Here is a 26,416-nt window from a genome sequence, read left to right on the forward strand (position 1 = left end):
TCTAGGACAAGTTTGAACATGGGCCATTCCGGGCCTAAAACTAGGTCATGGGGTCACTTAGTGCGTTTTTTAACATTCAGCATGGTGTCCGCTCTCTAATTCAAGTAGTTTACATCCGATCTTCACCAAACTTGTCAAGGGGTCACTTAGTGCGTTTTAAAAATTAAGCATGGTGTCCGCTGTTTTTTGTGAAGACGACATGCAAAATATTATGTGTCAATGCGGCATGTGGGGGTATTCGTCACGTCTGTGACAAAGCTCTTGTTAAGCCCTATTCGGGCTGTGCATAAAGTTCATCACAATCCAGAGGGGATGCAAGAAAGTGTGACAGTTAAAGACAGGGTGGGGGGGGGGGAAGGGTTCAGCCATGTGCTACGTCGCACATTTATTTACTTTTTTAATTTTTTTTAGGTGGGTATATAGGAGTGAGCTTGTCTGTCAGTCAGTCTGTCCGCTCTCTAATTCAAGTAGTTTTCATCCGATCTTCACCAAACTTGGTCAGAAGTTGTATCTAGATGATGTCTAGGCCAAGTTCGAACGTGGGCCTTGCCAGATAAAAAAACTAGGTCACGGGGTCACTTAGTGCGTTTTAAACATTCAGCATATTGTCTGCTCTGTAATTCAAGTAGTTTTCATCAGAGCTTCACCAAACTTGGTCAGAAGTTGTATCAAGATGATGTCTAGGCCAAGTTCAAACATGGGTCATGGCAGGTCAAAAACTAGGTCACGGGAGCACTTAGTGCGTTTTAAGCATTGAGCATGGTGTCTGATCTCTAATTCAAGTAGTTCTCATCCGATCATCTCCAAACTTGGTCAGAAGTTGTATCTAGATGATGTCTAGTTATGTTGTTATGTTTCCTGCTGCATAATTATGTCTCTGAGCGAGAAATTTTTACATACAATTGTTATGTTATAATTCATAATTGTGAATATTCAGAAGTTATATTGATTTGTATGCCCTCCTTCGAAGAAGAGGGGGTATATTGTTTTGCACATGTCGGTCGGTCACTCCACCAGATGGTTTCCGGATGATAACTCAAGAACGCTTAGGCCTAGGATCATAAAACTTCATAGGTTCATTGATCATGCTTGGCAGATGACCCCTATTGTTTTTCTGGTCACTAGGTCATAGGTCAAGGTCACAGTGACTCGAAATAGGAAAATGGTTTCCAGATGATAATTCAAGAATGCTAAGGCCTGGGATCATGAAACTTCATAGGTACATTGATCATGACTGGCAGATGACCCCTATTGATTTTCAGGTCACTAGGTCAAAGGTCAAGGTCACAGTGACTCGAAATAGGAAAATGGTTTCAGGATGATAACTCAAGAATGCTTACGCCTAGGGTCATGAAACTTCATAGGTACATTGATCATGACTGGCAAATGACCCCTATTGATTTTCAGGTTACTAGGTCAAAGGTCAAGGTCACAGTGACTCGAAACAGTAAAATGGTTTCGGGATGATAACTCAAGAAGGCTTACGCCTAGGATCATGAAACTTCATAGGTACATTGATCATGACTGGCAGATGATCCTTTTGATTTTCAGGTCACTAGGTCAAAGGTCAAGGTCACAGTGACTCGAATCAGTAAAATGGTTTCCGGATGAAAACTCAAGAATGCTTGAGCCTAGGATCATGAAACTTAATAGGAACATTGATCATGACTGGCTGATGACCCCTATTGATTTTCAGGTCACTAGGTCAAAGGTCAAAGTCAGGGTGACTCGAAACAGTAAAATGGTTTCAGGATGATAACCCAAGAATAATTAGGCCTAGGATCATGAAACTTCATAGGTTCATTGATCATGACTGGCAGATGACCCCTATTGATTTTCAGGTCACTAGGTCAAAGGTCAAGGTCACAGTGACAAAAAACGTATTCACACAAAGGCTGCCTCTACAACTAACAGCCCAATATATATGGGGGGCATGCATGTTTTACAGCCCTTGTTTTTAATGAACTTTTGCATAATTATATAACATCATTCTTTAAATTCTATGGTAACAAACCATTGTATTATCTAATAAATACCCACTTTCATTTGTCATTATATATTAAATCAAAATAACACCAAATGTTCTAACTGTAATATCCACAAGTTGTTCTTAATACCTAAAACCCAACTTTAACCCGGGATAAAAGTGGATATATTACATATAGTTACTATAAATAGTAACAAAATGATGTGGGCCATTATAAATATAAATTATATTGGCCTACTTAGCCAAGCCGATTTTTCATATCTGAAAAGAATGGGATCATGCGGCTTCAGCTTAACAAAATGGCGTTAGCAAACAGTGATGAACAGAATTAAGCCACAACTCAACTAAAGAATCAAACTTAATTATAATGACATGAAGCACGCAATTTGGATTATTGAAAGTCCCCGTTAGCGAAGATATATATGGGCAGAATTGTAAGAAAACGTGTTTTTATTGAGGATATCACTGAAAATCCGGTTGAAATCGGTTGAAAACAAACAATAAATTTTTATTTTGGGGTTCAATACGGTTAAGTACGAACACGACCTAATTAATATTCATGGTTTGACAAGTTAATTCAAACCTAAACAAACAAAATTGCGGATACGGGCGAATTTAGCAGAGAGAAGGTAAGAACAAACCCTCTGTTACAGACGGAAACTGAGTTGCAGCACTACGTTTTTGCTAAATCTATGAATGATAAATTATCTTCCATATGCTAATAATGTTTAGCGAAAGCTAAATATAGATAAAATTTGCATAACTCACGACGCTTCAATGATTTTTGCCTATTGCATGTATTTATTATCATTATTTTATTGATTCAAAACGGATCTGACCAGGTTTTTGATGTCAACAAAAATTTTTTTCAATGAATTAATGTAAAGTTTATTTCTCACTATACGATTTATATGCAAAACAACGATCTATTTCACAAATGGGGACTTTAATTGATGCCTTTTTTTGTGCTTCAACAAGTAATCTGTCAAACAGCAAAATTGATAGTATAAAAGACAGACTTACCTCGATGACAACTTAAATCTTGTTATCATAATATTAAAATAACAAAGATGTGTAATTCCATTTTCTGTTCTTTCTTCTGTTTATCTATATTGATTTTAAATCGCTCTTTTTTAAATGATTGTATCAAATGCTAAACACTAGTACTAGCTGTCACCAAAACACGATTAACCAAATCAATGTCGAAGCAATTACAATAATTGTATTCTTATCGAAGCTCCCAATATGGTACAGCAAACACAAAATCGGAAATAGGTTTTGGATTCGTTTGATGCTTAAAAAATTATATTTAATTGTTAAATAAAAACCCTTCACGTCCTTTTGTCCTAAAATCCAGAGAGTCCAGCTAGTTTCATCACAAAAATTACGTCACATGAGATCCTTAATAAATTTCTTGATCAATTGAATCAAAATAAAAGTATTTTAACCCTTTTATGTTTACATTTTAGTGAAAAACCAAAATAGTATGACATGATAACACACAGCAAAGCTGGGATGGACGTCTAAAATTGGCAAAAGGACCTCGGGCCATTATGTCGACAGCCGGCCAATTATTCGAAATTTTCAGGCAAAAAACATTTCAGTCTGGCATATTTTGACATGTTGTCCTTTCAACAATCAGAATCTATAGTGTACAATTTGCATCTACAAAGTAGAAGAATATGTACAAATTGAAAATGTGAATTGTGAACATAAGGCTCGATTTCGTGTTCCCTGCCCGAGTTGTAATGAGTTTGTGAATGCTTTTGATAGTTATTTATACCAACAAACATTAAAAGATGTTTTTTGACTTTTATAACATGCATTTTGTAAGCACTGAATTTAATTATTTATTGAAGAAAGGTGATAAACATATTGCAGAAAGGTGTAAAACATAATAAATATTGATTGATAATTTCAGCATTTATATAGGTAGAAGTATTGTTCAAATTATTTGGTTTAATAAAGAGATACTATGTAACAGTATACTGAGCAGTGAAAAACAAAACAAGCAAAAACAAGAATGTCACTTTGACATTAGCTGCCAAATGAAAAGTCCTTCATTTATAATTGATCATAACATGATGAGGAACTTCATTAAGTGAACATAAATAATTTCCTTAAATATTAGGATTTCATAGTTTTATAATTACTGCCTTGTATCAGTATATCGAAAGCGGCATGTATCATTACAATTCTTTGAAGAAAAACAGATTAATAAACAATATGTGAAATGAATGTTTATTTAAACATTTCTACCAAAAAAGTGAATTATTCACTTCATGCTGTCTTATTTCTTGCCAACTGTCTTAGTATGCTATCAGCGTTTTGATTCTTCTTGACAGCAGGCCAGCCGGTGAGACCACAGAAATTGTTCCTATCTGTTTCTAAACTCTTTCTGTGCTGGAACCGAATTTTGAAGGCCGTTGCAAACAGTTTGGATCCAGATGAGATGCCACAGAACGTGGCGTCTCATTAGAATCCAAATTGTTTGCTTTTTTTAGCTCTACTGGCCAAAGGCCTGAAGAGCTTATGTCATGGTGTGGTTTCAGTCGTCCGTGCGTGCGTGCTTTAAACTTTTTCTTGTTTACGCGATAAAGTCCACAGTTTTCATCCGATTATTTTCAAACTTGTTCAGTGTCTTTATATAAATGAGGACTCCAACCCTATTGAAAATGGGTTACATCAAAGTAAAATGTCCAGAATTATCTGCCCTTGAATTTGAGAAAATTGTGAAATAAGGCTTGTTTACGCAATCAAGTCCACAGTTTTCATCCAATCATTTCCCAACTTGCACAGTGTCTTTATCTGAATGATGAGTCAAATCCTATTGAAAATGAGCAATATCGGAGTTGTAAGTCCAGAATTATCTCCCCTTGAATTTGAGAAAAAAATGAAAATTCATTTTTTAATGTGATAAAGTCCATAATTTTCATTCAGTTCTTGGCAAACTTGCTCAGTGTATTTTTATCAATGAGGATTCAAACCCTTTTTAAAAAAAAAAACAATATCCAAGCAATAAGTGCAGAATGACTTCCCCTTGAATATGAGAAAATTTTGAAATCCCACTTGTTTTCATCCAATTATTTTCAAATTTGCACAGTATCTTTATATCAATGAGGACTTGAACCCCATTGAATATGAGCAGCATCGGAGAAATAAGTACACAATAATCTCCCCTTGAATTTGAGAAAATTCTCCTTGTTTGCGCGATTAAGTACACAGTTTCCATCTTATTCTTTCCAAACTTGCACAGTGTTTATAGCAGTAGAGCATTTCAGGCCCTCATGGGCCTCTTGTTATTGTATTCTTTAAAAAAAAAATTGAAGAAAATGCTAATTTTAGAAATTCAGCAGACGACATTTTAGCTGACGACAAATTTCCCAGCATGCAAAGGGTTAACACACTGATAAGGGTCTGTCAGTGAGACCATAAGTAAGAAATCCATTAATATACAATACGATTTGCAAATGAAGTTACGTTTCATGCCAATGTCATATTTTAATTTGCACAGACCTTTTGCCTATATGCCATTCGTCCATTGGGAGCATTTCAGACAAGTCAGCCGTAAATAGATGAATAGCTGTATGAATTATGCATCGTACGATTTCTTGGCATATGATTTAATTGAAGACGCAGGTCTTGAGCCTGATTTGCTGTGGTACAAAAGAAGTCTTATTAGAAATGTCAATGCAGAACAAGTTTGTGATGTGGCTGCCAAACCTGAGCTTTCCTGCTGCAATTGTCAGCTTTATATTTTATGTTTAACGTTCCGAACTTAAATTATAAAGTGCATTTTAATACATAATTTTCCTTTGATCTCAACAAAATGTTGTCCGTTTCATTTTGTAGGATATGACATTATTGTCATATAATACACTCATTAACAAGTATTATTGTCCCCTACCTGTGGGGTTATGGTTTGCGCTCTGTCTGTCTGTCAAACATTTCTGGATCCTGCAATAGCTTTAAAAGTTCTATTTTTCACGAAACTTTAAACATGGATAGATGGCAATATGGAGATTATGCACGTCATTTCATTTTGTTCCTACGTCAAGAATTCTGATTGCTATGGCAACAAATATTTAAAAAAATTAATTCTGACAATGTTGTTCACCGGTAGGGTGACAATATTGCTTGGCAATCTCTTGTTTGTATGAATTTTCTAGTTTTCACATTATGAGACTGCACAGACGTACCTGGCATCCCATTAGACTCTTGCTAATTGATGCTCTGGGATTACCTCCCCATTAATTGCTTGTATTTGAATAAGATAGAAATCATCTTTATAGACTTTATTCGCATGCTGTGCACCTTTCAACATAAAGCCTACATTCATTTACAGTTAAACAAAGGTTTTGCGAAGCTTAATGATGACGATAAAAATAGCTTGAGATAGGAAAGTTCAAAATAGTTATTTTCTGTAAGATACTTTTTATAGTGAAGAAATGTGCTGTTAATTACATCTTAAGAAGATATAAATTGAAGATTTGTGGGTTTGTTAAGAACTCTTTTAAGGAAGGTATTAATCAAAAAGCTCTTTTTATTTTCTGAAATTTTTTAACGAATAAAAAAAGATACGTGACTGAGCACTTTAAAATGGACAAGCCCTTGGAAATGTACAATAATGTATCCAATTAATACTGATTTTTAACCTTTGTTTGGATTAACTGCAATGACTTGGTAAGCGGCAAAAAAGCATATAAAATCAGCAATGACGGGCTGGTGATAAACCTTTGAAACATGTCAGCTCAGCTAAGGTGTAACCTCAAAATAACAATGAGGATTCAGTCTGATAATTGTTGTTAGGATCAAACTTTTAGTATGAAATAAGAGATCCATTTAATTTAGGCATAACACAATTATGATGTATATGTATGTTTCATAAATGAGGAAAGACATCAGGACTGGAAGGACATTAAAATAGATTATTGGAATTATAGACGTTTGAAATAACCATGTTTGACTGTAGATGATTGTGAAATATTACTAATGACATTTTCAAGATGGCTGAGATTGCAATTTCCAGTCCAAGTAATTCTTTTTATTACATCAGACGAAAAGCTGCATTACATTATTATTATGGACTTATTGCACAGCATGTGCCCTTCTGTAATGTTAACAAATCAACAAGTGTCAATCTTTGCTTATTTGAATGCAAGATGTTACTTAATGGCATATGTCCTACATCTGAGACAAGTGAACAGAAAATGATGTGGTTTCTGTCTTTGATGTAAGCTGTTTTTGGCTCTCAGCCTCCCTCTGTAAAAACAGGGCATACTGCATGTGCCTGAAGTGTTGTTCCAGAATAGCCTGTGCAGTCAGCACATGTTAATCATCCGCTTCATGTATGGTATATTTGGTTAAATCTTAGTCTCTTCTTAGTCCAATTTAGGCGGAAATTGCTGTCCCTGATTGACCTCTGTGCTGTCCCTGATTGACCTCTGTGCTGTCCCTGATTGACCTCTGTGCTGTCCCTGATTGACCTCTGTGCTGTCCCTGATTGACCTCTGTGATGTCCCTGATTGACCTCTGTGATGTCCTTGATTGACCTCTGTACTGTCCCTGATTGACCTCTGTGCTGTCCCTGATTGACCTCTGTGCTGTCCCTGATTGACCTCTGTGATGTCCTTGATTGACCTCTGTACTGTCCCTGATTGACCTCTGTGATGTCCCTGATTGACCTCTGTGATGTCCTTGATTGACCTCTTTACTGTCCCTGATTGACCTCTGTGATGTCCCTGATTGACCTTTGTACTGTCCCTGATTGACCTTTGTACTGTCCCTGATTGACCTCTGTGATGTCCTTGATTGACCCCTGTACTGTCCCTGATTGATCTCTGTGCTGTCCCTGATTGACCTCTGTACTGTCCCTGATTGATCTCTGTGTTGTCCTTGATTGACCTTTGTGCTGTCCCTGATTGACCTCTGTGCTGTCCCTGATTGACCTCTGTGCTGTCCCTGATTGACCTTTGTGCTGTCCCTGATTGACCTCTGTGCTGTCCCTGATTGACCTCTGTACTGTCCCTGATTGACCTCTGTTCTGTCCCTGATTGACCCCTGTGCTGTTCCTGATTGATCTCTGTGCTGTCCCTTATTGACCCTCTGTGCTGTCCTTGATTGACCTCTGTGCTGTCCCTGATTGACCTCTGTGCTGTCCCTGATTGATCTCTGTGCTGTCCCTGATTGACCTCTGTACTGTCCCTGATTGACCTCTGTTCTGTCCCTGTTTGACCCCTGTGCTGTCCCTGATTGACCCCTGTGCTGTCCCTGATTGATCACTGTGCTGTCCCTGATTGACCTCTGTGCTGTCCCTGATTTACCTCTGTGCTGTCCCTGATTGATCTCTGTGCTGCCCCTAATTGACCTGTTTATTGACCCCTGTGCTGTCCCTGATTGACCTTTGTACTGTCAGACAACACTTAATTAACAAGCATTATCACACAGCGACACACACTTTATTAACAAGCATTATCACACAGCGACACACACTTTATTAACAAGCATTATCACACAGCGATCTCAGACAACACTTTATTAACAAGCATTATCACACAGCAATCTCAGACAACACTTTATTAACAAGCATTATCACACAGCAATCTCAGACAACACTTAATTAACAAGCATTATCACACAGCAATCTCAGACAACACTTTATTAACAAGCACTATCACACAGCGATCTCAGACAACACTTTATTAACAAGCATTATCACACAGCGATCTCAGACAACACTTTATTAACAAGCATTATCACACAGTGATCTCAGACAACACTTTATTAACAAGCATTATCACACAGCGATCTCAGAAACACTTTATTAACAAGCATTATCACACAGCAATCTCAGACAACACTTTATTAACAAGCATTATCACACAGCAATCTCAGACAACACTTTATTAACAAGCATTATCACACAGCGACTCTCAATTGTAGAAATATTTGCTTTGCTGGTACTCAGGTGAACATTTTTTTCCACTGTTGTTTTTTTGTTAATTACCTTTGACTCTTAAAATCATCGATATTCCAGCCGTTCAAGACAGATACAAAATTATATCTCTTGAGTTCAGAAGCCATGGAATAACCAAACTCCATTACAAATCTAAGGAAAATGTGACAGGTTCCTAGTTACAAATAATAAAACCTTCAGACGTGAAGCTCTGATTGTAACATTGCTGTCTTAAAGAGACTTAAATAATGGGTACTAAATATTTGTTAGCAGGGGTCTATTTTCAATGAAATAATCTGTTTATGCCTTAAAATAAGATAATAATCTTAGTTTGACATAAATACACACTTATCATTTGCGCTTGTAACTTATTGATAATAGATTAGGGTAAGTGATATTCTCTGTTTAGGTATTTTGCAATTTCTTACTGATAGGGCTTTCATTAAATCTTCAGCAAAATGTCTGTAAATGCTTGTAAACAGTAAATGGTGCCAAGCTTGATAATCAGCCTAATTGTGCAAGGCACTTCAGACTTATTGCCCTTTGTTTATACAAAAAAAATGCACAATTTTCATTTCAGCCCTCTTCACTTATTTAACCTCTCACAATCTTCACCATACTTAATAGAAAGGTAGCCGTGGCGTAGATTATATTGTGACCATCTAGCTTACAGGAGGTCATGTGTTCGATCCCAACTGTAGGAGCATTCTTTAGATCTTCACACCAATTACTGGTTCTACCCAAGAAACAGACTAGAGAGAATTTCACAAATTCTTAGGCTTTTGATTCAATCGCGCTATAAAACAATAGGTTTAAACTAAGTGAAACATGGACTCCATTAAAAAGGATGTATATTTCTGTCCATTACTTTGTTTTTTGTGTCACCAAAATTGTGGTTGCTATGGTTACAGAAATAATTGTTAACTAACCAAAGTCCACGTGTGTGTGTTTTATTTTAATAACTTCAAATAGGTTGAAGATATTTTGATGCAATTTTGAGTGTAGGAAGCTGACACACTGATATATTCAGGAGTGTAGGAAGTTGACACATTGATATATTCAGGAGTGTAGGAAGCTGACACACTGATATATTCAGGAGTGTAGGAAGCTGACACACTGATATATTCAGGAATAAAATGTGGGGCTCTTCAGGTCAAGGTCAATACTTCTAAGTAAAAGGAAAACAGATTTCTTTCAATAACCTTCGTTTGGATGCAGGTCTTTTGCTGTTATTTTGTGTTCAGTAACTGGGGCTAGTTTTTTAGGCCAGCCCAGTCATGGTAACTGTTACAAAAAATCTTCACTGAACAATTTGAGTTTTCCATGAGGTATTGTGCTTAAATTAGTTTCATAGCTAGCATACATGCAGACTTATCTTGGGAATGCATTTTGGGTCAGTCAGGTCAAGGTGAAGGTCACTGTTACTAAAAAATGCTTATTAACTAGAGTTTTGATGGAGGTTTTGAATTGAAGTTGAGAGTAGGTGACTCATATATGCTGACATTTTTATGCCCCCAGATCGAATGATCAGGGGGTATATTTTTTTTGGCCTATCTGTCTGTCTGTATGTCGGTCATTGTATGTGTGTGTCTGTCCCAAAACTTTAACCTTGCTCATAAAATGAAAACTCTTGGGTCTTTGTTCTTTAAACTTCACATGTGCATGCATCTCATTGAGATCTACAATCAAACATGGTTTGAGGTCACTAGGTCAAAGGTCAAGGTCACTGTGACCTTTATTTGGTGTGAGTCTACCTACATGACTTACAGATAAAGTGTGATACTGACCTTCCAGTCCATTGATATTTGGCTGAGTTATCATGGACCTTGTTTTCTCTAAAATAGTTGCTGTGGGACTTCAAAGCGCAGTAGGGGGCATTGTGTTTCACAAACACATCTCTTGTTTAAATTGCACTTTTATTTTAATTAAAATAAATTAATTGCTTACTGAATTATTGACTTAAGTTTTGTTAAAAATCTATTAAGTTTACAATTTATTTTGCTTATAACTATGTAACAATACATATATTCACCATCAAATATGTCTTCACTGTTACCATATCAGTTGGCTTGAAGAAAAGTACAGAGGACAATCCAAGCAGAAGAATAATTGACCGCGCTGTCTTGGGACATCTCTTATTGATTTATTCACATGAGCAGTTTAAATATGGCTTTAACTTAGAGGTTGTTAAAATGGTTTTCTTATAAATCTATTCCATCTTCACCTTTTTAACATAGCGGCAAGAAAAACTATCCTTGCTTTCTTCTCCAGGGAGAGGAAGAAACGTTGTGCTGCAAAAGACACTCCATTATACCAAATATAGAAATATAAATTCAAAATGTCGCAATTACAAAAAGTATTGACATTTGAGAAGAAATGGTCTGATATTGTTAAATAGGTTCTGTCAGTTTAAGCAAGAAATTGTAAACTTCTTCAGAAACAAAATCTTAAAATAGGCCTTGCAAAACAATATGTTTTATCAAGACTTTGAAATTATATGGATTTATAAATTAACCACGCATCAATTACTATTCATATCATGTTTAATAATGGTTGTATACATGGCACAATATGATTATAATTATAAATGTTATAATTTTAAAGATTTTAAATAGAGTCTATTTGATGATCTAATGGAATGTCTTCAGTGTTCTCACAACATAAAATAAAAGGTGGGACAAAAGTCTCACATTTCATGAAAACTTGGGGCCTTTTGTTTACTTTTGAGACAATTTAAATTAATGTTTTTCAACCTTTTTTTTTATTTTGTGTTTGAAATAAATAGAAAAAGCATACAGCATCTTACAAACACTCATAGACGAGCCAACTCGACTCAACCATTGCTTAAACTTTTACTAAAAACTTCAGAAAATCGTGTTCAGTTTCCTTTTAACAAATTTGTAAGCTGCCATTTCTTTAGTTTCTGTCAAAGAACTTCCTAAATCGTAACTTATTTTATAATGCCCCCCTTCGAAGAAGAGGGGGTATATTGCTTTGCACATGTCGGTCTGTCGGTCGGTCTGTCGGTTGGTCCGTCCACCAGGTGGTTTCCGGCTGATAACTCAAGAACGCTTGGGCCTAGGATCATGAAACTTCATAGGTACATTGATCATGACTACCAAATGACCCCTATTGATTTTGAGGTCACTAGGTCAAAGGTCAAGGTCACGGTGACCCGAAATAGTAAAATGGTTTCGGGATGATAACTCAAGAACGCTTAGGCCTAGGATCATGAAACTTGATAGGTAGATTGATCATGACTCGCAGATGACCCCTATTGATTTTCAGGTCACTAGGTCAAAGGTCAAGGTCACAGCGACCTGAAATAGTAAAATGGTTGCCGGATGATAACTCAAGAACGCTTAGGCCTAGGATCATGAAACTTGATAGGTAGATTGATCATGACTCGCAGATGACCCCTATTGATTTTCAGGTCACTAGGTTATGGGTCAAGGTCACAGTGACCCGAAATAGTAAAATGGTTTCCGGATGATAACTCAAGAACGCTTATGCCTAGGATCATGAAACTTCGTAGGTAGATTGATAATGGCCGGCAGATGACCCCTATTGATTTTTAGGTCACTAGGTCAAGGTCACGGTGACCCGAAATAGTAAAATGGTTTCCGGATGATAACTCAAGAACACTTATGCCTAGGATCATGAAACTTCATAGGTACATTGATCATGACTCGCAGATGACCCCTATTGATTTTCAGGTCACTTGGTCAAAGGTCAAGGTCACCGTGACCCGAAATAGTAAAATGGTTTCCGGATGATAACTCAAGAACGCTTATGCCTAGGATCATGAAACTTGATAGGTAGATTGATCATGACTCGCAGTTGAGCCCTTTTGATTTTCAGGTCACTATACCAAAGGTAAAGGTCACGACGACCTGAAATAATAAAATGGTTTTCCGGATGATAACCAGGGAATAATCTACATGCGCATCCCGCGTCTATGACGCACAAATATCGAAATAGACGCATAGTTTTTAAATATGTGTGTCCACTCGGACGCATTGCTGAAACGAATCCGTTAACACATATGCGAATCACGATAAGTACGAACCATCTTGGGTATGAGTCAAAAGTGTAGCGATGAACGCTGAGTTTAACGGAATGTGGCTTGAAGACTGCAACAAGTCTTTTGATTGGCCCTAGTCGAGCTGCTGCTGTATAATACAAACCAATTAGAATCGACCTTTCAAATAGAGTGTGATAGATATTTTCTAGTCCCCGGATGAAAACCTGCTTTAACTTTTATAACTTAGTCATAAATAATACAGAAAAAATGCCTCCGGAATAATGTGTTAAAACAAACAACTCTAAACTTTAATAACGGTAGGTCAACGGCTCGGAATTCGGACGTTTACAATAATATTATCAAGCTCGCAATTCGGTTGTTAACAATAATATTATCATCGATTTGAATCAAGTTGAAATGTTGTAACAGGTTACATTCATGTAACAGATAAGGTTATAGCCTATGTGAAGGCAAACAAGATAGAGATAACCCTGAATTTGTTGTTTTTTTGGTTTCAACATGTCTTTGAGATTATTAAAAGTTTAATGTAAAATATAGTTATTGAGCTTGTGCATGTGATTTAGACTCATTTTCTTCGCTACTTGGTATCTTTCAAAATGTGGGACCCATTCTTTTTCAAGGTGGACTCATTAATTTTGGCCTGGGACTCATTGGTCTAAAATCTGCGAGTTCAGGGACCCATAAATAGTAAATTCTAGATTATTCCCTGGAAAACTCAAGAACGCTAATGGCTACGATCATGAAACTTCATAGGTACACTGAATATGACTTGCAGATGACCCCTATTGATTTTGAGGTCACTAGGTCAAAGGTCATGGTCATGGTGACCCGAAATAGTAAAATGGTTTCCGGATGATAACTGAAGAAGGCTTATTCCTAGGATCATGAAACTTCATAGGTAGATTGATCATGACTCGCAGATGACCCCTATCGATTTTGAGGTCACTAGGTCAAAGGTCAAGGTCACGGTGACCCGAAATAGGAAAATGGTTTCCGGATGATAACTCAAGAACGCTTATGGCTAGGATCATGAAACTTCATAGGTACATTGATCATGACTGGCAGATGACCCATATTGATTTTCAGGTCACTAAGTCAAAGGTCAAGGTCACAGTGACAAAAAACATATTCACACAATGGCTGTCACTACAACGGAGAGCCCATATGGGGGGCATGCATGTTTTACAAACAGCCCTTGTTAATATAGGAAAAGGCCTGCACACAGCATTTGCCCAACATAATTTTTTATTAACCAATCACTTGCACAGTTTTGTTTTCATTTAATATGAGACACTGCCATGATTGTGTTATCAATTTATTTATATGGCTGCAGACAATATGTGACCAACTTACTTTTATCATAGACCAAGTTTTTATTCTTTCGCATGAAGATATCCTTGATCACCATAAGTGCCGATTGGCATTGAATCAATGTTAACTGTTATCTTTGTTTACAAAAAGAAGTGTAAAGAAATATGAGGGTGTATAGGAAAGTAGACATGTACCTATAATTATGAGAAGGCTTCCCTTTCTAGAAGCAACAAAGAAGGTGAACACTTTTAAAATCTTGATCACTGTTCATTATAAATAGTGTGCAGTAACCTTCACAAGCTCTTTTTTGTAACACGGGGAGGTGAGAAGGGTCAACTAAAGTGAAAGAGCCTGTTAATAATTGTGTTTTTATATTTTATTTGTACCAATATTGTTTACATAGACTTTCGTATATACATTATTGCAATAAATATATATTACCCCCATTCAATGACATGCACTTGACCGTGGTGAATTATAATGGGAAAAAGTGACCTTTTTCATTGAAACCTCGAGATAAAACTTTTTTCTTCGAGTGATCGCCCAGTTGCAGAACAATATGTACTTGAGTGTCCGTCTGAAGTATGGGCTTATGATACAGTAGAGTATGAAATTAACAGAGAAGTTGATGGATTGCATGAAATTGAGAATGATCTCCATAGTTTTGTAGGCAGGCTCGTTTGCTCTGTGCATGATCTGACCGATATGCATAACAACCTCCGAAGGTGCAACAAGAATGAGAAACATCACAACTATCACAACGAGAGTTATCGTTAACGTCTGCCCGGCATCGCTCTGACCTTGCTGTTCGTCTACGCGGAACCTTTGACGAAATTTGTACGACTTGTGTATCTTCCGGCACAGAAGAATGTTAAATCCAATCAGGAGAATTAACGGTGCAAAATTTCCAATGATTGCCCACAATATACGGTAAATATTCTCGAACATTTCACTCTGACCCAGGTTAACTTGAACCGGTTGAAAGTAGGTCTCAGTGCCATTGTTACACGTAATTTCCCGTAAATCATACCTCCAGAAAACTGGAATGTTGAAAATCATTGAAATTATGTACACGAAGATTATTATAATTTTGGTTTTCTTTATAGTCAGATAGAAGGTCTGCTTGAAAGGGTGGCATATTGCTAAATATCTCTCCACGGACATGGTGACAGTCAGCCAAGTGCTTGTCAGGATGAATATGTTCAGTATCCCTGGACAGTAGATCCGGTAGTAGGACAGAAATCCCTTGTTTGGGTACAAATCGTCACTCGGTAGAAAAGAATTCGGGAAAGCTGATAAACAGAAGCAGAAGTCTGAGAGGGCTAAGGCTATAAGACACATGTTGGCTGCTTTTTCCAGTCTCTTGAAAGACTTTGTGAGCTTTCGACGCGTCAGGATGGCAAGGTTCATGACATTACCCAAAATCCCGCAACAGCACACGAGCGGGACCGCATAACCATAGATTATGCGGCTTGTTTCTGCTTGAATGAGCTCGCTGTCCGTCAACCCTGTTGCATTGGTAAATTGTACGCACGGCATTGTGTCAACTGCAAAAAGACAAGGCAAATTTTATCAATAAATGCTCGCTTTTACCTTATGCTTAATTAGCTATATCAGACCAGCGGTAATTACATTTTTACAAAATATATATATTGCAAAAAGGCATATTCTGGCATGATAGATAATAATTCTTGAATAAAAGAACATTTATTTGTACAATCTATTGAGCTTTCTTTATTTGCACAATGATGTTTCTATTTTACAAAATATTTCAAAATGGCACACTATATGCATAGCACTTTCCAGGAGAGAGCCATGTCCTGCAAGTTGTTATACACACTTTCTCTAAATCAACAAGGACAGACAGGATATTCAATTTTCCATACAAGCCTCGTCGTGCAAAAATGGGTCTTATGTCATATGCCTGACTAGTTTGTGCAGTGGTGCAATCTGGTCAGGAGCTGTCCAACGTGCTACAATGTCAAGTTTTGTGGTCTTGTTTTTTTAACCGACAGCCCAGTTGGGTCGAGAGATATGCTGGCAGCATAATTATGGCATAAGACCCATTTTATCGGATTGAATCCACATTGCCACAAAATGCACCAAATAATTTAATATAAGGCATGTGTTTGCAAACAGTTTTTCTTTGACAGACAGTATAATTTTCAACTATCAAAAAAATAGTACCAGAAAAAGGCTCCGTATAAAGTCCTTCCAAACCAACACATAAAAACAAGACTTCATTATCCATGTCATAAATGTTATTTTCTGGATATACATAAATGGGCTCCAAAACTATTAGCACTATTTTAACCCTTTCCACTTAGATACGTATTTTCACTTATTAGAAAGTAAGATTTAATTACAGATCTTTCTAACTAGATTCAAGTTTCAAAGGCTTTATTTCCAACTATAAGATACTGATGAGCAGCAAACAGCATAAAACCTGAACAGACTGCTAGTAACATGCAGGCTGCTCTGATTTTATGCTGTTTGCATAATGCCATTTTCACTTTGCTTCTTATGGGGGAAAGGGTTAACCCTTTGGATGATGGGAAATTTGTCGTCTTCTTAAATGTTGTCTGCAGAATTTCTACAATTAGCATTTTCTTTGATTTTGTTCATAGAATTCTATTAGAATAGCAAACAGTTTGGATCCTGATGAGACACTACGTTTTGTGGTGTCTCATCTGGATCCAAACTGTTTGCAAAGGCCTTCAAAATTCGGTTCGAGCACTGAAAGAGTTAAATCTGTTGTTCTACCATGTTGGCATTAAATAATTGGCTTCAAGTAATACATGATTGTGTGTTATGCATGGTCAAGTATGTTGTTTTATAGGGAATGGAGCATTATTGTGAAAATATTTCCATATACGTGTATTATTGTAACTGTGTTATTTGTCATTGTTAATGTTACAGTATATAGAATTGTGAGTTTATGTTACAGTATAAAGAATTGTGACACGTTATATATATATACACTGTAACTCCAATATAACGCAGGTGACGGGGTCCAAGCCACGCAACAGCCTTATAAACGGATCCGCGTTATAATTTTTGAGCTCATTTATTGCAGGGGGCTATAAAAACAGGTATAGTATAGCCTATAATATAGGTCCTGTGTATTGCCATGCTGTGTTGTCATCCGCAAATACATGCATATAAACCGAATCGTAGCGATAACAGTATACATACCGCTTTTCTGATGTACACATTTATCCGATAATCCAATAAAGTTACAACATCACTTAAAAAAATAATAATCTTGAACATTTATGACGATAAATATGTTTATGAATTTTCACAAATACAACTATATGCATATGCCATTTTCAGAAGTGTAAAGAGAACAGTGCATTATGGGGCAGAGCTTTCATTGGACGAGCCAAATTAAATTTAGATTGAATGCAATACGATACATGTACAAAGAAATGTTTTATTGTGTCATACGTCGTCATGAAATAACGGACTTTCTGGGGACTTTCTGATACCGGGCAAAAATGAAAGTGAATCTCTGTTAACAATTACACTGCGTTAGCAGTCTGGATAAATCGTCTGGATTATTTAATTAATTTCTCGTACACGAACTGAAAGATTAAATGACTAAATACTAGAATGATAATGAAATGACAGAAAAACTTGTTTTATACTGTGCGCAGTATATTTCAAAGCCGCTCCTTTATTATAGTCAAACTGCAATCATATCAAAGTAAGAATGATTTTATCGTTTTGAATAACTTTAATTTTACAATTATCCTGCTTGCACTTAATTTATTGAAATTAGCGCAACAAACCGCTCTGACGGGGAATACATGTAATAAACACTGACACTCGAGTTTTTCACACCTTTATTGACATTTCACAACAGATTAACACCAATTAGCTGTCGGTATTGTTTAACCTCGAAGCGATTAAAATCGGTTCAACGGACGGTTGAATAAAGCAATCAAGATGAGAAAAAAGGGGATCCAAGACCCACCCTCCTTATATTGGATTCAGCGTTATAACGGAGAGCGTTATATTGGAGTTACAGTGTATATATATATATATAGAGAGAGAGAGTGAAGATAATTATGTCAGGAAAATAATAATTGTTTCCGTTGATATTAATGAGTATTAAACAGAATACATATTTTACACACATGTGGTTGAAATATCTGAACATTTTCGAATTATGAGTTTGAGGACATCTGCAGTATATATAAATAAGCAAACTAATAAAACATTGAAGACCATTAACCGACCAAGACCATTATCCGAGAAAATGGATTTTCCATGCCTAATCAAAAGTTAAAGTTAAAAATACATTCCAGACATAATGTCCAATTATTGTATGACTAGGCAAGTACCTACAATTGTAATAAAAATATTCAAAGCTATTAAATATTGTCATAAAAGTGGTGTGGTGTCTTTAATTGGTCGTTAATTATTGTGTCTTGTTTTCAGAAATTCTTTAAGTCTTCCTTATCATTATTTAAGAATCTATGTGGTGTATTTGTATGTTTTCTGCAAATGAGATCAATTTAGTTTAATCCTACAGCTATTAGTCTCAATTTCTCAAAGCTTTAGATTTTAGGAAAAATAAGACTTAGTATAGTATATACAAATTGTACATTGAAGACTCTACACATATTAAATTAAATAAATGATCATCTATATAAAATATAAAACTTAAAGATACATATTGGATTTTATTAAACTTTTTTTTTTGTTAATTCAACCATGCAATAATAATGACACTTTTTCCCTCCAGTTTTATGCAAAAAATTGTTTGCATTATTCCTGACATCATTTCTAAGATGTTCTACTACATGTGCTACTTCATGTTCTACTGCATGTTCTACTACATGTTCTACTACATGTTCTACTACATGTTCTACTACATGTTCTCTACTACATGTTCTACTACACAAAAGGGTGGTGATTAAGCGTCTCTGCATACTTTTGATAACTAAATGTACTGGTCTGTGAATGGTTAGGTGAATATCTTGATCCTGTTTTGTGGATATATTTTAACCATTAATACTTGTAATGTCACTATATGCTAAAAGATGCATGCTTAAAATCTACACTGTTAAAAATTAAAGCGAATAGCCTGTCAGATTTGTCACTTACAGGGTTTCTATAGTAACGAGTTTGAAAACCATCCCAGAAGACAATTAAAAGCGTCTGTCTGCATCATTTACATTTAAATTACAAAATATTTTTTACTTACTTTGACTGCTTCAGAGATAATGAGAAAATATCAGATGAGCAAAGAAGATGTGGCTTGAACACAAAGTTCATTACCCTTAAAACAAGCTAGGGTTAAACCTTTACACAAAAAAGGCAGCACCATGGATGTAGGTAATTATCGGCCAGTGAGCATTTTAAGTATTGTTTCAAAAATTCTAGAGAGGGCTGTTTATACTCAACTTGAATCTTACTTGGTTACAAATAATGTTATCTACGAACACCAATCAGGTTTCAGAAAATCATACTCTACTGATAGTTGTTTTATTAATCTCCTTGATACTATTAAAATGAATACTTCTAAAGGCCTATACACAGGGATGATTATGCTAGACCTCCAGAAGGCATTCGACACTGTCAATTATGACATTCTATTTGGGAAGCTAGAGTTAAGGGGTGTTCGGTCAATTCCATAGTTTAAGTCATACCTGACGGAAAGAAGCCAAGTAGTAAACAAAGGTAAAACAACTTCTTCCCCTCTTCCAGTCACCTGTGGGGTGTCCCAGGGTAGTATACTTGGCCCCCTGCTTTTTTTATGTTATGTTAATGACATGGTCACTAGCATTAATAATGATTGTAAACTTATATTGTACGCTGATGACAGCACAATATTGTTTAGCCATAAGGACCCTGATTTTACATCTGCCAAACTTGGAAAAGTTTTAGAAAATTGCTCGGACTGGCTGGTAGATATAAGTTATCCTTGCACTTGGGGAAACTTAAGTAAGCAAAAGTCTACACAAGTCACTTGTAATGGTCATAAGATAAATAGTACTAAACAAGTTAAGTACTTAGGCCTTCCAGTAGATTGTTTTTTATCAGGTGAAGCTATTGTACAAAACATTATCTCTAAGGTCAATGGTAAACTTAAATTTTTGTATAGACATAATAATTGTTTGGATTTTAACACACGCAAATTGTTTTCATCTGCTCTTTTACAGTGTCACTTCGATTATTCATGTTCATCCTGGTACGAAGGTCTAAATAAAGGTCTAAAATCTAAACTCCAAAATGTCCAGAACAAGATAATCAGATTTATAAAAGGTTATTCTCCAAGACATTCTATTACTTGGCAGTACTATGTTCATCTGAATGTGTTAAATGTTAGCTATAGAGTAAAACAGCTAAGGCTAAATCACATGCATAAAGTCTGTTATAAAACATGTCCTTCATATCTTAGAGAAAACTTTGTTAATGGCTGAAGAGCATCCAAGCCATTTAATTTTATCTTTCCTAGTGTCTATAATACTTCTTGTAAACAGACATTCCTATATACTGGACCAAGAGACTTGAACTCTCTCCCTGACAATATTAAAGGTGTAAAAAACATTACCAGGTTCCAAAAATTAGTGAAAAAGCACCTTCTAGAACCTTCTAGAACAACAAGTATCAGAAAGTAAATGTGACTTTTTATTTTACTAATACTCATGTTGCAACAATCATCTGTGATAATCCATGTACAATTGTGATATTGTGCACAATAAGATGAATGCATACTCTTAATAATCCCGTATTGTACCAAAATCTTAATTGTTAATTATTGATGTTTGTTTGTTCATATGGTTATGTATCACTTTCTCTTTTTCAGTGTGTGTTTTATGGACCCCATTGGAAATAAGCTTTCAGCTTAATAGGTTATCCATAGGTCCTCAGCATTCATGCTCATATAAACGTACTAATGTAAAAAAAAATCATATATTGTTAAAAGTATGCATACTGTAACAGCGTTTTATTTGTTGCTTTTAAATTGTGATTAAAAAAAAAAGAAAACCAACCTAGTCTTAATTCCTTGATATCTGTGATATATTCTATGTTGATCTGTGATAATATCTATGTCTCATGTGTCATATATGTGTATGTGCTATTGACCTTAAATGTGAATAAATAAATATTAAATATTGATAAAATTGAGACAAGTACAATAACTGATGTGGTAGTTGACATAGATTTACTAAGCGATGTTGTATGATGTATCATTCAGTGATTACAATTAAATCAGAAAAATCCATGTAACCTAAGTTCATCCTACTGTTAGTAACCTTCCAAAGAAAAAAAAAAAAAAAAGTTTAATATGAAGCTTTTTTTTTAACTTACTGATCTTTATCAATTTTTGCCAAGAAGTTACCAACATTGAAGGATTATTTGATGTAAGGTTCTATTGTGATAGGTAATATACCTGTCATTGGTACGAGTGTGGCCCTCTTGGAATTTATCCAATTATTTTTATTATAATTCTGCAAAAAAAGACAACCACATTGTTCCGAGACTGGTTTACATAATTGTGTCTGGAAAATGTCATGTGTCCTGAGCAGCGTGATCTGTGTTGTGACACTTTCTTATTAGCTTTAATTCCAATCCTACCCCCTCTCAATGTATTATCTATATAATTGCAAATGACTTGTAATACATTCAGCTGAATATAAGCCTTAGTAGACCGTTTCAAGGGTTCAGTACAAAACTAGCGTATCTTCTTAAAACTTATATATAAGTTACAATACTTTTACAATCAAACCTCAATTTGTACATCTGAAATCACTGGCAGAATCAATTATGGTCACCTTACTGTCTGTTAGGCAATGTAACATAACAAGAACAAGAAAACCATATTCCTAAGGCATGCAATTATAGAAGATTGCAAGTCTTATTGACCCAAAGTGCTCTGTCATGATGTTCAGTCTCAAATAGATTTCAGAGGCATTGACCCATGTTGGTTACGCTTTTTCTACTCACATACGAACGACGCATTTGTAGGCCATGTGAAAATAAAATTAAATTTTATACCTTTCTTACTATCTAGTTTAAGTTAAAGTTTTAAAGCCTTCATTTCCAACCATAAGACACTAATGAACAGCAAACAGCATAAAATATAAACAGACTGCGGGCAGGTTACTGGCAGGCTGTTCTGCTTTATGCTGGTTGCGTATGGTCATTTTCTCTTTGCTTCTGAGTTGGGAAAGGAGTTACATAGCATACATGTATCAGGCTTAAGTGTTCTGGGATGTTTGTGGCACATCTTTAGAATGCCCTTTTTTTAATTAAATTGATTCAATCTAAAATAAAGTATTTGCCATAAACTGTGAAAAATCCTCCACATGAACTACAAGAGTTAAGCAAAACATGAATTGTATTATAGTTTTGTGTTGTTTGCTTAAGTTTGATCTTTGATCGAAAAAATTTAAGTTCCTACCACAAGAATTATTAATATATCTTTCTGACAATCATTTAAGGGAAGTTAAAAGTGAATAAATGACACAACAATGGCTTTAAAACTCAAAACTTGTAAAAATAATAAAATAATCCTGTTGCCTGTATTTCAGATCTTGAATTTGTTGAAGTTGACAATTCCATTGAAGAAAGTTACAATCAGAGGAGCAACACTACTTGTAATGATTGCGTGACTGTTGCCATTTCCCTATGAACAAATTACCTGTTTTGCCATTACTTTGATAATGATTGATTGGGAACATTGGGTCTTAGTGCAAATCGGTGTTGATATGTCTGATGCTGTAACAGAAGTGTCCAATGAGTGCAAAACATGCACATTAATCAGAACTTAATATGGGGAGACATTGCTCAAATTGTAATTATGTTGCCATTACGAGTTCACATGTCAGTGAACTGGTTGAAAGCTTACAGAACTGCAATTTTGATCTGACTTTTTTTAAAGAATATAATTATCATTTTTATGCCCACAAAGGAGGGCATAAAGCGATCGGACCATCCGTCCGTCTGACAGTCTGTCCTTCCGTCACACTTTGCGTTTAGGTTTCTCAAAATGCTCATAACTTCTATGTCCCTTGAGATATAACCTTCATATTTGGTATGCATGTGTATATGGACAAGGCCTTTCCATATGCACACAAATTTTGACCGCTTTGACCTTGACCTTGAACTTAGGGTCCGCTTTTAGGTTTCAAAATCTGCGTTTAGGTTTACAAAAATGCTCATAACTTCTATCAAAGCATTAATAGGGGGCATATGTCATCCTATGGTGACAGCTTTTGTTGAATTAAAGTTTGTACTCTTGTATTCTCATCTTTATTATATCATTGATATCATTGAAGTCTTATTCTGCCTGAAATTTTTTTGCAGAGTTAGTTAATCATTTTAAAAGTATTATTTGTAATTTTAAATTATACCCCCATTACCTTTGGTAATGGGGACTATTAAAGGAGTCACTTTGTCGGTCAGTCTGTCTGTCTGTCTGTCTGTCCCGAAAATTTCATCCGATCTTCACCAATCTTGGTCTGAAGTTGTATCTAGATGATGTTTAGGTCAAGTATGAATATGGGTCATGCCAGGTCAAAAACTAGGTCACGGGGTCACTTAGTGCGTTTTAAACCGAAAGTTTGTCCAGACCATAACTATGTCATTTATCGTTCCATTTTAAAATGACTTGTTACATTTGTTCACCATCATGGGACAGTGTGTCATGCAAAAAGAAGTACATGTACGTCGATATCTCTAAGGTCAAGGTCACACTTGGAGTTCAAAAGTCAAAATGCCCATAAATGAAACTGTGTTGCTACCAGTACACAGTGGCCCCATGATTGCTGCATGTACATATTGGCCCCATGGTTGCTACCTGTACACAGTGGCCCCATGGTTGCTACATGTACATATTGGCCCCATGGTTGCTACATGTACATATTTGTCCCATGGTTACTACCTGTACACAGTGGCCCCATGGTTGCTACCTGTACACAGTGGCCCCATGGTTGCTACATGTACATATTGGTCCCATGGTTGCTACCTGTACACAGTGGCCCCATAGTTGCTACCTGGGCACAGTGGCCCCATGGTTGCTACCTGTACATATTGGCACCATGGTTGCTACCTGTACACAGTGGCCCCATGGTTTACATGTACATATTGGCACCATGGTTGCTACCTGTACACAGTGGCCCCATGGTTGCCACCTGTACACAGTGGCCCCATGGTTGCTATGGGTACATATTGGCCCCATGGTTCCTACATGTACATGTTGGTCCCATGGTTGCTACTTGCACATATTGGCCCCATGGTTGCTACCTGTCCACAGTGGCCCCGTGGTTGCTACCTGTACATATTGGCTCCATGAGTGCTGCATGTTCATATTGGCCCCATGGTTTCTACCTGTACATATTGGCCCCATGATTGCTACCTGTATACAGTTGCCCCACGGTTGCTACCTGTACACAGTGGCCCTATGGTTGCTACCTGTAAATATTGGCCCCATGGTTGCTACCTGTACATATTGGTCCCATGGTTGCTACCTGTACATATTGGCCACATGGTTGCTACCTATACATATTTGCCCCATGGTTGCTACATGTACATATTGGCCCCAAGGTTGCTACCTGTACACAGTGGCCCCATGGTTGCTACCTGTACACAGTGGCCCCATGGTTGCTACCTGTACACAGTGGCCCCATGGTTGCTACCTGTACACAGTGGCCCCATGATTGCTACATGTACATATTGGCCCCATGGTTGCCACCTGTACACAGTGGCCCCATTGTTGCTACCTGTACACAGTGGCCCCATGGTTGCTACCTTTACACTGTGGCCCCATGGTTGCTACCTGTATACAGTGGCCACATGGTTGCTACCTCTACATATTGGCCCCATGGTTGCTACCTGTACACAGTGGCCCCATGGTTGCTACCTGTACACAGTGGCCACATGGTTGCTACCTGTACATAGTGGCCCCATGGTTGCAACCTTTACACTGTGACCCCATGGTTGCTACCTGTACATATTGGTCCCATGGTTGCTACCTGTACACAGTGGCCCCATGGTTGCTACCTTTACACTGTGGCCCTATGGTTGCTACCTGTACATATTGGTCCCATGGTTGCTACCTGTACATATTGGCCGCATGGTTGCTACATGTACATATTGGCCCCATGATTGCTACATGTACATATTGGCCCCATGGTTGCTACCTGTACACAGTGGCCCCATGGTTGCTACCTTTACACTGTGGCCCCATGGTTGCTACCTGTACATATTGGTCCCATGGTTGCTACGTGTACATATTGGTCCCATGGTTGCTACCTGTGCACAGTGGCCCTATGGTTGCTACATGTACATATTGGCCCCATGGTTGCTACCTGTACATATTGGCCCCATGGCTGCTACCTGTACATATTGGACCCATGGTTGCTACCTGTGCACAGTGGCCCCATGGTTGCTACCTGTACACAGTGGCCCCATTGTTGCTTCCTGTACACAGTGGCCCCATGGTTGCTACCTGTACACAGTGGGCCCATGGCTGCTACCTGTACACAGAGGCCCCATGGTTGCCCCATGTACACAGTGGCCCCATGGTTGCTACCTGTACACAGTAGCCACATGGTTGCTACCTGTACACAGTGGCCACATGGTTGCTACCTTTACACTGTGGCCCCATAGTTGCTACCTGTACATATTGGCCACATGGTTGCTACCTGTCCACAGTTGCACCATGGTTTTGTACCTGTACACCAATGTTAAGCTAGCATCACAGCTTGGTCATGTTTTGATCAAATTGCTATGTGTACAATGGTTGGTAATGTTTTGATCCCATTGCTGTGAGTACAGTAGTTGGTCATGTTTTGATCCCATTGCTGTGAGTACAATGGTTGGTCATGTTTTGATCCCATAGCTGTGAGTACAGTGGTTGGTCATGTTTTGATCCTATTTCTGTGAGTACAATGGTTGGTCATGTTTTGATCCTATTGCTGTGAGTACAATGGTTGGTCATGTTTTGATCCCATTGCTGTGAGTACAATGGTTGGTCATGTTTTGATCCCATTGCTGTGAGTACAATGGTTGGTCATGTTTTGATCCTATTGCTGCAAGTACAATGGTTGATCATATTTTGGACCCATTGCTGTGTTTACAATGGTTGGTAATGTTTTGA

The 26,416-nt window shown here is 37.0% G+C and overlaps 2 protein-coding genes and 1 long non-coding RNA gene across 6 annotated transcripts in view; 2 read left to right on the plus strand and 1 right to left on the minus strand.

Moving 5' to 3' along the window:
• LOC127846691 (uncharacterized) overlaps positions 1-3,902 on the plus strand; it is a 115,838-nt gene extending 111,936 nt beyond the window's left edge. Inside the window, exon 3 of the long non-coding RNA XR_008033614.1 lies at positions 3,457-3,902. This is a non-coding gene — a long non-coding RNA (uncharacterized LOC127846691). The remainder of the gene's footprint in view (positions 1-3,456) is intronic.
• LOC127846688 (pregnancy zone protein-like) overlaps positions 1-26,416 on the plus strand; it is a 573,673-nt gene that overhangs the window by 332,759 nt on the left and 214,498 nt on the right. The gene's annotated exons all lie outside the window — the stretch shown is intronic.
• LOC127846689 (FMRFamide receptor-like) overlaps positions 14,683-26,416 on the minus strand; it is a 39,749-nt gene continuing 28,015 nt past the window's right edge. The window contains exon 2 of the mRNA XM_052378174.1: positions 14,683-15,845. Within this exon, the coding sequence (XP_052234134.1) occupies positions 14,746-15,837 (1,092 nt within the window). The 5' untranslated portion in view covers positions 15,838-15,845 and the 3' untranslated portion in view covers positions 14,683-14,745. The remainder of the gene's footprint in view (positions 15,846-26,416) is intronic.

Source organism: Dreissena polymorpha, chromosome 9, assembly GCF_020536995.1.
Source record: "Dreissena polymorpha isolate Duluth1 chromosome 9, UMN_Dpol_1.0, whole genome shotgun sequence".
Lineage (NCBI taxonomy): Eukaryota > Metazoa > Mollusca > Bivalvia > Myida > Dreissenidae > Dreissena > Dreissena polymorpha.